At 42.3% G+C, this 14,433-nt stretch overlaps 1 protein-coding gene across 2 annotated transcripts in view; it reads right to left on the minus strand.

Moving 5' to 3' along the window:
- The window catches only part of LOC145360206 (segment polarity protein dishevelled homolog DVL-1-like), a 139,465-nt gene that overhangs the window by 24,795 nt on the left and 100,237 nt on the right, over positions 1–14,433 (minus strand). For both annotated transcript variants that reach the window (XM_080215248.1, XM_080215249.1), the window contains 2 exons: positions 13,227–13,359; positions 3,309–3,402 (listed from right to left, as the gene is read on the minus strand). In XM_080215248.1, the coding sequence (XP_080071374.1) occupies positions 3,309–3,402; positions 13,227–13,359 (227 nt within the window). The remainder of the gene's footprint in view (positions 1–3,308; positions 3,403–13,226; positions 13,360–14,433) is intronic.

Consider the following 14,433-nt stretch of genomic DNA (forward strand, 5'->3'; position numbering starts at 1 on the left):
TCTGCCCGTTGAAGTGGTGGAGGCTACCTTGTTAAATATATTTACGACGTGGGTAGATAGGTTTTTGGTAGGCAAGGGGATTAAGGGTTATGGGGAGAAAGTGGGAAAGTGGAACTGAGCCACTTCAGATCAGTCACCATCTTATTGAGTGGCGGGGCAGGCTCAAAGGGCTAGATGGCCTACCCCTGCTCCTATTTCATATGTACTCTTATGTTATGTACTCTTCAGACCAATTTTCAAGGGACCTACAGGGAAATTATTTGTATTTGATAAGCTAACCTTTCTCGTGGAGTCAGTGGGTCTGCTGAGATAATGGTTTCCCAAACACCATACCCTCAACTTAGATGGCATCTCTTCCCATAATTAATGCCGAAGATATTATTAGTTCTGAAACCAAAGCCAATTCTTGATACTGGATAAACATCCCCTTTGAAGTCATTATGGTGAAGTAAGGTCATGTGACCCAAACTTCCAGTCTTTTGGAGTTTAATGTTACATCTCTGGTTTCACAGGCAGATTGCTTTTTAATACCACCTGGGCAGAACTCTAGCAGCCAGGCAGGATAAGCTGTCTCAACTCCTCAAAACCTGTTTGATTTTAAAAATCTCTGATCGTTGCTTGCCATGTTGTCTAAACACAGAAATACCCCTCGTGTAGCAGCATAGTTTATTTCAAGGATTTTTGTATCATTAACCAATTAGAAACACATTGGAATGGAACCCCACAAAGGAGAAACCTTCTGGACTCTGACTTTGACCTCTGGAACTCATGTGAACTAATATTAATTTTTCTGTGGTCTTTACTGTAAAACTCTCTCTCGATACCCCATTAACTGTGTGAGAGTACAGAATGAGAAATGCCAAACCTCCGAGTAAACCCAAGTGTGCTGTGGGTATAATCGGATCACAAAAACACAAACACACCACTACCTGTTCTTTTAAAATCTAATTCAAAACACCTTCTGTTTACAGACAGGTGGTAAGAGGAAATCAGCACAATTTGAATAGTCCCTCTCATGTCCATATCACTTTTATATGGTGGATTCTACGTCAGGATGTCCCAAAGTGCTTCAAAGCAAAGTATTTTTAAAGTGGTATGACAGTAATATGAAGCAAAACAGCCAATTTGTGCATGACAACTCCCACAGGGAGTAATGCGATAAATGAACAGAGTATCTCTCTTATAACGTCACCTGAAGGATAAACATTGGCCAGGGTTATCAGGGAGGAAAGAAATAGGTGAGTTGGGGGAGACAGTGAGGAGGTGGGTTTGAGGGTACAGTGAGGAGATGGGGTTTGAGGGTACGGCGAGGAAGTGGGGTTGTTCTCTTACAAAGGGGATATTTCTGACCTCTTGCATATCAGTAAGTGCGAGGTGGTCCACTTTGGTAGGAATAATGGTAGGAAGGATTATTACTTACGTGGAAAAAAACTGCAGCAGGCGACGGTGCAGAGGGACCTCGGGGTCCTTGTGCATGAGTCGCAAAAACCCAGCTTGCAGGTGCAGCAGGTGGTCAGGAAGGCGAATGGGATGCTGGCCTTCATCGCGAGGGGGATTGAATATAAAAGTAGGGAGGTCTTGCTGCGGCTGTATAGGGCATTGGTGAGGCCGCAGCTGGAGTACTGTGTGCAGTTTTGGGCGCCGTACTTACACAAGGATATTTTAGCCTTGGAGGGAGTGCAGAGGAGGTTTACTAGGCTGATGCCGGAGTTGAGGGGGTTGAGCTATGAGGAGAGGCGGAATAGATTAGGCTTGTACTCGTTAGAGTTTAGAAGAATAAGGGGAGATCTCATTGAGACGTATAAGATGATGAATGGGATGGATAGGATAGAGGTGGAGAGACTCTTCCCGCTCAGAAAGGATAGTAGGACTAGGGGGCATAGCCTCAAGATAAAGGGGGGGCGGTTTAGAACAGAGTTGAGGAGGAACTTCTTCACTCAAAGGGTGGTGAATCTCTGGAATTCTCTGCCCGTTGAAGTGGTGGAGGCTGCCTCGCTAAATATTTTTAAGACGCGGGTTGATGGGTTTTTGATGAGAGAGGGGATTAAGGGTTATGGGGAGAGGGCGGGAGTGTGGAACTGAGCCACGACAGATCAGCCATGATCTTGTTGAATGGCGGGGCAGGCTCGAAGGGCTAGTTGGCCTACTCCTGCTCCTATTTCTTATGTTCTTAAGTTCCTTTGGGGACAAAATAGTAAATTAACTTGACATTTATATGAAACACTGTCCATCACCCCCACTCCCTCAGCTATCCAGCTAAGCTCTCAGCTCAGAGACTTCCTCCTTAAAAGGGTGGTGAATCTCTGGAATTCTCTGCCCGTTGAGGTGGTGGAGGCTGCCTCGCTAAATATTTTTAAGACGCGGGTTGATGGGTTTTTGATAAGCGAGGGGATTAAGGGTTATGGGGAGAGGGCGGGAATGTGGAACTGAGCCACAACAGATCAGCCATGATCTTATTGAATGGCGGGGCAGGCTCAAAGGGCTAGATGGCCTACTCCTGCTCCTATTTCTTATGTTCTTAATTCTCTCTGCTTTTTCATCCCTTATTATCAAAAATGCTTCTGAAAACCTACTGATTTTACAATTTTTTGATATCCTGTGGCTTGGTGTCAATTTTTGTTTTGGCAAAGTTTCTGTGAAGCATCTCGGGATGGTTCACTATTTTAAGGATGTTATATATATCTAAGTTGTTGTTGATAGTGGTCTTTTTCCTATACTTAAAGATTGAGGACTTAAAAATTGAGCCTCATGCTCAGTCTATGTTGCATTCTGCTCTCTAAGCCCCTGGATATCCAGCTCAGCAGGAAAATTCTACTTACAAGAAACAGCCACATTGGTTAGCTGCCTCACAGTGCCTGGATTCTATTCCAGCCTTGGGTGACTGTGCAGAATTTGTGTGTTATACCTGTGTCTGCATGGGTTTCCTCCAGGCGCTCCAGTTTTCTACCACAGCCCAAAGATGTGTAGGTTAGGTGGACTGGCTATGCCAAATGTGTGCTGTTACAGGAATAGGTCAGAGGGGAGGGCCTAAACGGGATGCTCTTTCAGAGTCAGTGCAGACTTGATGGGCCAAGTGGCCTCTTTCTGCACTACAGCGATTCAATGGTAATTTTTATTCCGATCCTTGGACAAATTTGTCTTCTTTATGACCTTGTTAGCACCTTGTGAATGGTAAGGAGCAATAAAAAACAGGAAGTAAATGATCGAATTTGTCACCCTGCCAGTACATGTTTGTCCATTTAGGGCTGTCAGCAGCCTCCTGATTCCTATTCTCCCTCTTTTGTGACGAGTATTGTTTCAAATCTTACCCGATCCATCTGTCTCATTCGATGCCTCCGCCTCCTACGTTTGTGTCTTCTCATGAGTCGAGAGGAAGCGCTCTGCTCCACCGAGCTACTTAACCTGAGGAACCATAGAAAGTCCAGTCAGTAATCTGCACATGATGGAGTATCAGACCCAGAACACTGATTATTACATTCCCTACTCTTGTAAGGGCTGCGACCCATTTCCAGAATGCTATCAGTATCATATGCTCCACTCTGCATAGGACCACATTTCAGGTCCAGGTCAGCATCAGTGGTTTCAGTTCCACCTAACTCCAACATTATATGCTGGTTCAGAGTGCTTCTCATTCAAGGTGTCCAACTGTCTCTTTTCTTGGTTCACCAGCAGTTCTAGAATTACAGTTGTATAAAATAATAATCACTAAAGCTGGGGCCACAAAACAGGTCTGTGCGATACCTCATCAAGAAGTCAATTACCATTTTGTGAAATAAGTCACCAACTTGTAACATTAACTGCTTCTCTCTCTATTGGGGCTGACTGACTTACTCAGTATTTGCTGTTTTTAGTTCTGGTATTAACCGTGTTTCAGCCAGGAAACAGTGAGATAGGAACAGCAAGACACAGATTATAAGTCACCGATTAGGCCTCAGCCAAAGTAACGTGACCAATTTTAGGTATTACACTTTAGGAAGGATGCCAAGGCCTTGAAGAGGGTGCAGAGAGGAATTACTAAAATGGTTCCAGTGATGGAGGTTAACAGTAATGTGGACAGACCAGAGAAGCTGAGATTATTCTCTTTAGACCAAAAGCAGGAAAATGATCATGAATCTTTATAAAATACTGGTTTAGCCTCAACAAGAGTACTGCTTCCAGTTCTGGGCACTATGTTCAAGAAGGATATGAAAGCTTAAGAGACGGTGCAGAAAAGAATGGTTCCAGGGATAAGGGGCTTCAGCTATGTAGATAGCTGGGAGAAACTGGAGTTGTTTTCACTGGAGAAAAAGCAGCTCAGAGGTGCTCAAAATCATGAAAGATCTGGATAGAGTAGATAGAAAGAAAACACTCCCATTGGGGGGAGGGTTGATATCCAGAGGACACTGATTGAAGGTGATTGGTAAAAGAATCAATGGTGGCATGAGGAAAGGCCTTCATTAGGCAATGAGTTTTAGGATTTGGAATACGTTGTCTGACAGTCTGGTGGGAGCAGACTCATGGCTTTCAATGGGGAATTGTATATAACCAGAAAATAAATACTTTCAGGACTCGGGGAAAGAGCAGAGGAGTGGGAGTCGCAGAGACTTGGTACAGATGTGACGGGCTGAAGTGCCTCCTTCGGGACTTTAGCCATTCAATGATTCTACATGGTTCAACATAGCAAAGATGATGGAAAAGTTTGATAGATACATTCAAACAAAAGGTTTGGATAAAGTAAATAAGGAGAAACTGGTGGGGGAGGACGATAACAAGTGGACCAGGATAATTGGCAAAAGAAGAGTGGGAAAGGGGATAATTTTTATGAGTTGTTATGGCCTGGAATGCACTATCTTAAAGGGTGATGGAAGAAGATTGAATTGTAACTATCAAAAGATATTCCACAAATATCTAAAGGGAAACACATTTGCAGGACAATGGGGAAAAGGCAGGAGGGTGGGAAGAATTGGATAGTTCAGGGATCTGGCATAGTCAAGATGGGCTAAACAGCCTCCTTCCATCTTGTATCATTCGAAGTTATAGAACAAAACCAGTAAGACACACGCTCCAAGCTCAGCCTCAATTGTACACTTTCAACATAAAACAATTCTTTCACTGACTGCTTTTGAAAAGCTCAGTGTTAAACTCAAACAATTTTTTTTTCTATTTCTGCTGTATAGAGATCTAGGTTTGAGTAATCAAAGTTTTACTTAGTCCAAATCAGCTGCAGAGCTAAAGTCAATTAAGCAAAAATAAAATTAAGGAGGATTTAAACCAACTTGACAAAGATATGGGAACCAGAAGATAATGTCAAAAAGAAATACCAAGGTGCACAAAATACTGGGGAGAGATTGCACTATAACAAAGATAGTAAGGTAATAGGTGAGTAAGAACAAGGAAAAAGTAATAAAGTATAAATCAGCGTTCATATGCATGTATTTAAATGCAGGATGTGGTAAATAAGATTGGTGAGTAACAGGTGCAGAAGACTAGGTGGAAACATGATACTGCAGGTACCGAAATCTGACTCGAAGGAGGGCAGGAAAGAAAGTAAAGAGGAGGGGTGATGGTACTGATTAAGGAGAGCAATGCAGTGCTGGAGGAAGAGGTGTCCCAGAGAGATCAAGGACCAAATTTATTTGGCTAGAGGTAAGGAACAAAAAGGTGTAATTACATTGCCCGATGAAATCTATAGGCCACCAACTAGTGGGAAAGATCTAGAAGAACAAATTTGCAAGGATGTTACAGAGATGCAAAAATTATAGAATATAATGGGAAACTGTAATTATCCAAATATGGACTGGGCCAGGAACAGCGTAGACAGCAGAGAAAGCCAAGCTTTCCTAATGTGTGTTCAGGAACATTTTTACAGCAGAATGTTTCCAGACTAATGAGAAAGATGGCACTTCTAGACCTAGTTCTTTGGAATCTGGTGAGTCAAGTGGATCAATTGTTCATTGATCCAGTGATCACTGTATCATGAGGTTTCGGCCAACAATGGAAAAGGAAAATCTAGAGTAAGAATGATTAACTGGAAGAAAGCCAATAGTAAAACTCAGAGGTAAAAATCGGACCTGGACCAAATGAATTGGAGTCAACAGTTGGCAGGTAAAACAATGAGCCACCTTCAAAGAGGAGATAGCTTGGACATAAACAAAGCATATGCCTTTGAAAGGGAAAGGTAGAACAAACAAAGCAGAGCTCCATGGATGAAAAAATAGATAGAAATTAATATATAGAAGAAAAACTGTGCTCATGACAGATGTCAGGTAAATTACAACTGAGAATCAGGCTGAATACAGAAGATTCAGGGGGAGACGCAAAAAACAAGTAAGAGAGGCAAAGAGGAAGTACGAAAAGAGACTGACAGCCAACTTAAAAGGAAATCTCAAAGTCTTCAATAGGCATTTAGATAATGAAGGGTAGTAAAATGAGAAGGGCCTATTAGGGACTAAAAGGAGGATTCAGGCATGTAGCTGATATATTAAACTAGTATTTTGCATCTTTTTTTTTAAACCAAGGGTATATGTTAGCCAGGCCAGGGTTTAAAATTAACATGGAGGTGCTATTGGATTGGCTACCAGTATTTAAAGTTGGTAAGGAATCAGAAACGGAGCAGACGCGTCAAAGGATAATAAGGAAGGCAATGAGTGTGGAAATTGCAGAGGCACTGGTCATCATTTTTCAGTCTTCTTTAGAAAGGAAAAGGTAGAGCAAACTCCGGGGTTGTGCCAGAAGAATGGAGAATTGCAAACATTGTACCCCTGTTCAAAAAAGGCTGTAAAGATAAATACAGGCCAGTCAGCTTAAATTTGGTGGCAAGGAAATTTCCAGAAATGAGCTGGGACAGAACTAATAATTGTGTGACAAACGTGAACTAATTAAGGAAAGCCTACAGGGATTCTCAAGGGAAACTGGTGTTGAACTAACTTATTACAGATTTTTGGAGAGAGTGTTGAAGAAGACAATGCAGCTGAGATGCACATGGATTTCCAAAAAGCATTTGATACAGTGCCATTCAATGTGGACTTATGAGCAAGGTAATCACTCACAGAATAAAAGGGACAGCAATAGGGATACAGAATTGGCTGAGTGACATTGCTTTTCCTGGTTTATATTTATGACCTAGGCCTTGGTGTATAGGGCACAATTTCAAAATTTGCAGAAGATGCAAAACTTGGAAGCACAGTGAACTGTGAGAACAGTATAGAACTTCAAGGAGATATATTGGGGGAATGGACGGACAGGTGCCAGATGAAGTTCAATGTGGAGAAATGTGAAATGATTCAATTTGGCAGGAAGAACATGCAGACAATATAAAGTCCAGGGTACAATTCTAAAAAGAGTGCAGAAGCAGAAGGACCCAGTTCTTTACGTGCATAAGTCAACAAAAGTAGCAGGACAGGTTGAGAGAGCAATAAATAATGTATACAGTATCCTAGGTTTTATTAATAGGAGTGCTGAGTAGGAGAGCAAGGAGATTATGTTGAACTTTTATAAGACCCTAGTTTAACATTGGCTGGAGGATTGCATTCAGTTCTGAATGTTACATTTTTGGAAAGATGTGAAGTCATTGGAGAGATTGCAGAAAGGATTCACGAGAATGGTTCCAGAGACAAGGAATTTTAATTTTGAAACTAGATTGGAGAAGTTATGACTGTTTTCCTTTGGGAAAAGAAAGCTGAGAGGAGATTGGATAGAATCATTCATGATCATGGGAAGTCTGGACAGAGTAAGTATGGAGAAACCTTTCTCAATCCCAAAAGAAACAAGAACAAGGGGGTAAAATTGGCAAAAGAAGCAAAAGCAATATGAGAAAAAACACATTCATGCAGTGAGTGGTTAAGGTCAGGAATGCACTGCCTAGGAACATGGAGGAGACAGGTTCAATCAAAGCATTTTAAAAGAAATTAGATACTCACCTGAAAAGGAAAAACATGCAAAGCTATAGGGAGAAGGCAGGAGAATGGCACTAAGGAAATTGCTCATTCAGAGAGCCAGAGCAGACATGATAGGTCAAATAGCTTTCTTTGCATTGTAACAATTTTGCGATTCTGAAAAATAACAGATATCACTTTCAAAATCATGAGAATCAGCCTAGAGAGGTGAATGAGTGATTGGATTGAACAGGTAGCCAGAGCAGTCTTACCTGCCCAGCATTCACGTTTCCTCCTTATAGCATTGAATAGTACAATCTCCTTTCCAGTGGCTCAGTTGGGAAAGTCTTTGTGAACAACATCAGAAATTTACAGTATCTACCTAGCTCTGTGCTGACTGCAGCAGCAATTGGTCTCAGTGCTGCAGCTAGAGAGGAGAAACGAGCCAGGGCTTCTGCACGTGACTGCTATCCAGTGACTTTTGCTGCAGAGTGCACTAGTGTGGACAACGAGAGATAGGATTGGCTTTGACTGTAATTGCACTGCAATTAAATAATCTCCTAACATTCACCATCTCAGCCATCACTAGATGAAGGTGCTGCAGCTGGGCAACTGTTCTCCTGCAACCAAATCCTAACAAAGAAGCTGTGTGTTCAGGAGAGGAGAGGAGCCAAACCCCAGTGACAGTCAGCACCTTCAGATGAGGGTAGCTAAAATAAGAAGCTGATTTTCAGGCTTATGGGGAATAGGCAGAGGAGTGGCACTAGGTGAGTTGCTCCTAGGTGACAACACAAACATCGCAGACTGAATGTCCTCCTTAAATTGTGATTAGTTTATCTGATTTTATAAAGTTAACATATAGAATAAAATGCACAACTGCAGTGAAGTGGACAGATTATACACACCCCCTCATACCCCATTCTAACAACCACTTCATATTGTAAAACCATACTGTCAACCTGAATAAGTTTAACAGAATTCTCTTGGGTGACTGTAAAATTGTGTTTGAAAAACTTTAATTTCCATATAGCCTCATCATCCTCAGGATACGCAATTTGCTTCACAGTTAACAAATTACTTTTCAAGTGGAGTTATAGCAAGTTTCCACAAACAGGAAGGTGACAAATGCCCGGTTTATCAGCTTCTGGTGGTGTTAGTTGAGGTATTAGTCCCTGCTCTTCATCCAATGGTAACACAAGTGTTTCAGCATCTACCTCAGCTTAATGTCTCATGGAAAGACAATGCAGCATTCCTCAGCACTGGCCTGGCATGTCACTGCAGATTAGTAGTTCACACCCTGTGATAGGGTTCAGATTCTCAAGGTGAGGTGAGAATTATAGCAACAGAGGGTGGCACTAGGGGAGGAGTGACTCCCTTCCAGACTCTGCTCAGATACTGCAGTGTGTGGTGAGAGGATGTTTTAATAAAGCTTCTTTTCTCGTCACATCAACTTGCATGACTCACATTTTTCAGCTTCTACTTTAACAAGCTTGCCACTTGGTTTGTAGGATCAGCTCAGATTACTGCCAGGAGCACCAGAAGCAAGATTAGTGAGCAGAGGGGCAGCTAATGAACATTTTCAGTTTGAGGCTTCAATTTTTGGATCTATGTCAGTCCAGGCAGCAAGGTTTATTATGTCTCACTCGAGCAACTGAAGCAATATACAGATAGGTCAATTAATCACCATCCAAAGGGCCTCACTCCAAATTACCGTGTTTTCTATAACGAAGTGAAGGTGAACTCTGAGGAGACTGTTCACCATTGTCCCTTTCCTCGGACAACCGCCAGCTTGGTTTAAAGGGATTACAGCAAAGTTTGTGTTCCACTGCCAGTAATCAGTGTGACTTACTGAACACCTCTCCCCCCTCCTTTATAGTGTTTGCCTCAGTCATTTGCCAGTTATTTGGCGTGGATCTGAGCCAGGGAAAAGGAGCTGGACTTTCACTGAAACGATACAGAGAAAGTGGTCATAGAAATGAGGTGAGGCAAGTGAAATTGGGGCTCTTTTCATCAGAGCAGAGGAGGTAGAGAACAAACTGGGAAAGGTCATCAAGATTATAGTAGGCTTTTGTAAAATTAATCAAGAATGACAGTTTCTACTGGTCAGTGAGTCAGGATACAATCATTACCCCTAGAATGAAGGGCAAGGATGGGGAAGTCTTTACACAAAGGGTTGTTGAAACAATGGGTGTTTGATCAAAGTAAGAAGTCTCACAACACCAGGTTAAAGTCCAACATGTTTATTTGATAGTAAACCCGCAAGCTTTCGGGGTTTGCCCCTTTGTCAGGTGAGTGGAGAGTTATCAAATAAACCTGTTGGACTTTAACTTGATGTTGTGAGACTTCTTACTGTGTTTACCCCAGTCCAACTCCGGCATCTCCACATCATGTTTGATCAAAAACAGTGAAAGAGGCAATTCTACTTAAAAAGCTTAATTTAAAAGGGCATGGTGAATGGATATCTCATTCAGAGAGCCAGCATAGAATTGAAGGGCGGTATAAAAAGTTTATTATTAGTGTCACAGGTAAGGCTTACATTAACACTGAAATGAAGTTACTGTGAAATGAAATGAAAGGGTAATGGAATCTGATAAAGTGGATAGTTGTTCTGAGGCACTTTGGGGTGATGGACAGAACAATCTCTTAACCGCACTGTAAAGTTCTGTGAGCATTGAAACCAGCATGGATCCAGTTTCAATTCCAGCCCTTTGCAGTCAGCTGGTCAAAGCCGGAGTTACCAATTTTCTCAGTGTCCCAGAGCATGTAAAGAGAAAAATAAATCAGCCAAGTTGTCCATCCTGATTCACTGGAATCCTCCTATGGGCAGGATCAGGCTTGCTGTTCTGGCCCTGGACCTGATTATGCTGATCCTCAGTGTCTGCATTCACACACAAATGAATGGCAGGTGGGGGTAGGACCTCATTCCTTGAAAGGGGAGGGACAGGAGCACAGACAACAGGTGATTTAATTGCCTGTTACCTGTAAAGTCAAGTCAGTCTCCCACAACAGGCCAAGATAGGGTGTCCCTGACTTTTCAGTCAGTGGTGGAGCCACTGTCATCCTTTAAAATCCAAGCCCCAGTTTGAGTAAACACCTTCAGAAGGGGAGAAAATTGAATAAAACAAAAGAATGGAGAGATAAAAGAATTAACTCAACGTAACCAGGGAGTAGCTGACAGGAAGTGACCCAGTATCCGAGTAAGTATAAAGGGGCTCAGTATACTATACCACAAAAGACACCCAAGTCAAGTTTTAATGGTTGAAAGTGGAATATTGATTAGTCCAGCCATTAGCTTGGGTCAACTTTCATTGTCCCAAAGTAACCAGTCAAAGATTTCTCTGCCTACAATTTAGATTTTCTCTGTTAATAGCAAGATGGTTTTAAACACCAATGATACAATTATATACATCCTTTACCATAGCAAAATGCCCAAGGCACTACATCAAAGTATACTAAGAAAAGAAAATTGAAGCATGGTCAGACAGTTGGGTTTAAAGACAATCTAAAAGAGGTGAGTTAGGTGGAAGGGTTTAAGGTGGGGCTAGCAAGATGATGAAAGCACAGACACTAATGATAGGGTGAGGGAAAGGGGAAGAGCTATACAGGACAGAGTAAATGGGGAGGAGATTACAAAAGTAGAATAGGATGAGACAAAGAAAAGATTTAATCCAAAGATGGACGTTTTAAATTGGAGATTTTGTGGGCCAGGAAGCCAGTACAGCTAAATAAGCCCAGAGGTTATGAATGAGTGGGATTTGGTGCAGGATGGGATACTGACAACAAGAATTTTAAATAAATTAAATGGTGGGTGGGAGAATTGAGTCTGGAGATGACAAATTTACAGATAAGGGTTCTGACAGCAGAGAGACTGGGATGGGAATGGAGGTGGATGACATTACAGAGATGCAATAAGTTCTTATGATGGGGAAGATGTGGTGACAGAAGCTCAGGGTCAAGCAGGACGCTGCAGTTGCCAACAGCCTGAAACACTCAAGTTGGAGGCAGGGTTACAGAGTTTACATCAGGAGCAAAAAACAACAGCTTTGATCTTCCCAGTATTTAACCAAACAAGTTGCAACTGATCCAGAACTGGATGTTAGAGAAGAGGAGACAGTGGCATAGTAGTATTTTTACTGAATTAGCAATCCAGAGAAATAGTCTAGGGACCTGGGTTTGAATCCCACTGTGGTAGATGGTGGAATTTGAATTCAATAAATAAAATCTGTAATTAAAAGTCCAATGTGATAATGAAAACACTGGCAGTTAGTGTAAAAAAAAATCACCTCGTTCACTAATGTTCTTTAGGGAATGAAATCTCCCATCCTCACCTGGCCTGCCTTACATGTGGCTCCAGACCACAGCAATGTGGTTGACTCTTAAATGCCCTCTCAAGAGCAATTAGTGATGGGCAATAAATGTTCACCCAGGCCAGGGATGCCCACATTCTGTAAATTTATTTTTAAAAAATCTGGAAAAACACTGTCAGTGAAGACATCAGGAGAGGTTTGTAAAGACGAAGAGCTGAGTGTTGTCAGCATACAAGCAGAAACCAACCATATTGAAGTGGTGGAGGCTGCCTCACTAAATATTTTTAAGACGCGGGTTGATGGGTTTTTGATAGGAGAGGGGATTAAAGGTTATGGGGAGAGGGCGGGAAAGTGGAACTGAGCAGCGACAGATCAGCGATGATCTTATTGAATGGCGGGGCAGGCTCGAAGGGCTGGATGGCCTACTCCTGCTCCTATTTCTTATGTTCTTATGTTCTTATATATCTGGCAGGAGATAGAAGAGCAGAGGTCCAAGAAAAGATCAGTGGGGGTTCCTGGGGGTAATGGTGCAGAGCATGTGAAACAAAGTCATTATTAGGAGAGGCTCTGGCTACAACCAGTTAGGTAAGAGCAGAATAGTCAAGGGGGTTCCAACAAGCAACAATGGAGGAGGGCTTTGTAAGGATGATGTTTGAGTAAAGGCTGTAGCAAGGACAAGGAGGAATACGCCATCACTGAAGATGTCATAGGACAATGCATTGGCGCTTTGTAAGAGGCAGAAACTTAATTGAGGAGATCCAAACAGGGAATTGGAAAAGCTTGGAGGTTATTGGGGTAACTTGCTGGCTGCACTGGATTGAGTACCCCCTGTCAATTAGATTTCTGTACAGCGCAGATGCTGTAGAGCCCAGCTTCCAATGACAAATTTAAATGGGTAAAGCATTTCATGGAGCTTAGTATCCCAGAACTGAATCATCTTGCACATTGACCCTAATCGGAAGGGAGGGTAGACAGGTGGCCTGGCCACCTGTTCACTTGGCCTCCCCTCTGCAGGTTACATCACCTGTCACTCTGATAAACAATGGATTACCTTTGCTCCTCCTACCTGCTAGTGTTATCATCATCTGAATCGATGAAGCTGCTCGAGTCCAGCTCGCTGCTCATCACTGTGGAGGCACTTTCATAACTGCCTGCAATGCGATGTCGATCTGGTTTTGTGTGTCCATTTACTCGTGGAACTGTGGGAGAAATTACATGCCGTTAGATGACACACAATGTTATTCATGATTAATTTCCATTTATTCCAGCAGAGGCACAAGCATATCACTGAAATAGTACCCAAAAGGTCCATCCAGACAAGCAGACTCCTAATCAGCACTGAATACCTGGCCCATCAGCAGCTGTAAACCAAAGAAAATCTGCTTTGATTAAAGGAGTTAAACAGAAGTGCTCCAAAGTCCAAGAAATGCTTGTACCCATACACAAAGAGATGTTTATACTACATAGTATATAGAAATAGGTGAATCAGTCCAAAGGTCCATCTGGTGATTAACCCCATCAACATATTCTTCTATTGCAATCTCCTACGTGTTTATCTAGCTTCCCTATAAATGCATCTGTTAGTCACCCAAATTATTCCTTGTGATCTGTGCTGCCTAGGAGTGTGTGGAGGCAGGTTCAATCGCGGCATTCAAGGGATTTAGACCTTCAAAAAAATTAGTTCATGAGATAAGGGCATTGTTGGCTAGGCCAAAATTTATTTCCCATCCTTAATTCCCTTGAGGAGGTGATGGTGAGTTACCTTTTCAAACCTCTGCAGTCCATACGTAGGTAGACTCAGTGCTGTTAGGGAAGGAGTTTCAACAGTTTAACCTAGTGATAATGAAGGAACAATGATATAGCCCCAAATCAGGATGGCGATGTTCCCATTTGTTTGCTGCCTTTGTTCTTCAGACATATGGGAACATTGCCACTGGAAAATCCCCTCCACGCTGCTCACCATCCTGACTTGGAAATACATCACCGTTCCTTCACCGAAACTGAAAAGGGTATATTGATAGATTCAATAAAAAAAAGGCAGGAGGCTTTTGTGGAGCATAAACACCATATGGACTTCTGGAGTGATTAGCCTGCTTCTGTTTTTATATTATGCAATACTATGTAATGTAAGCATCTCTTTGTGCAAGGAAGGTGAAAAGGAAACATAGCAGGATTATGAGGTAAAGACAGGGAAATGGCATTCGGTGAGTTGCTTCTTTGGACAGCCAGCATGGACAGGATGTGCCAAATGTTCTCTTTCTGTGCTGCAATCT

The sequence above is a fragment of the Carcharhinus amblyrhynchos genome, chromosome 30 (assembly GCF_965287045.1).
Source record: "Carcharhinus amblyrhynchos chromosome 30, sCarAmb.v2.hapA, whole genome shotgun sequence".
NCBI lineage: Eukaryota > Metazoa > Chordata > Chondrichthyes > Carcharhiniformes > Carcharhinidae > Carcharhinus > Carcharhinus amblyrhynchos.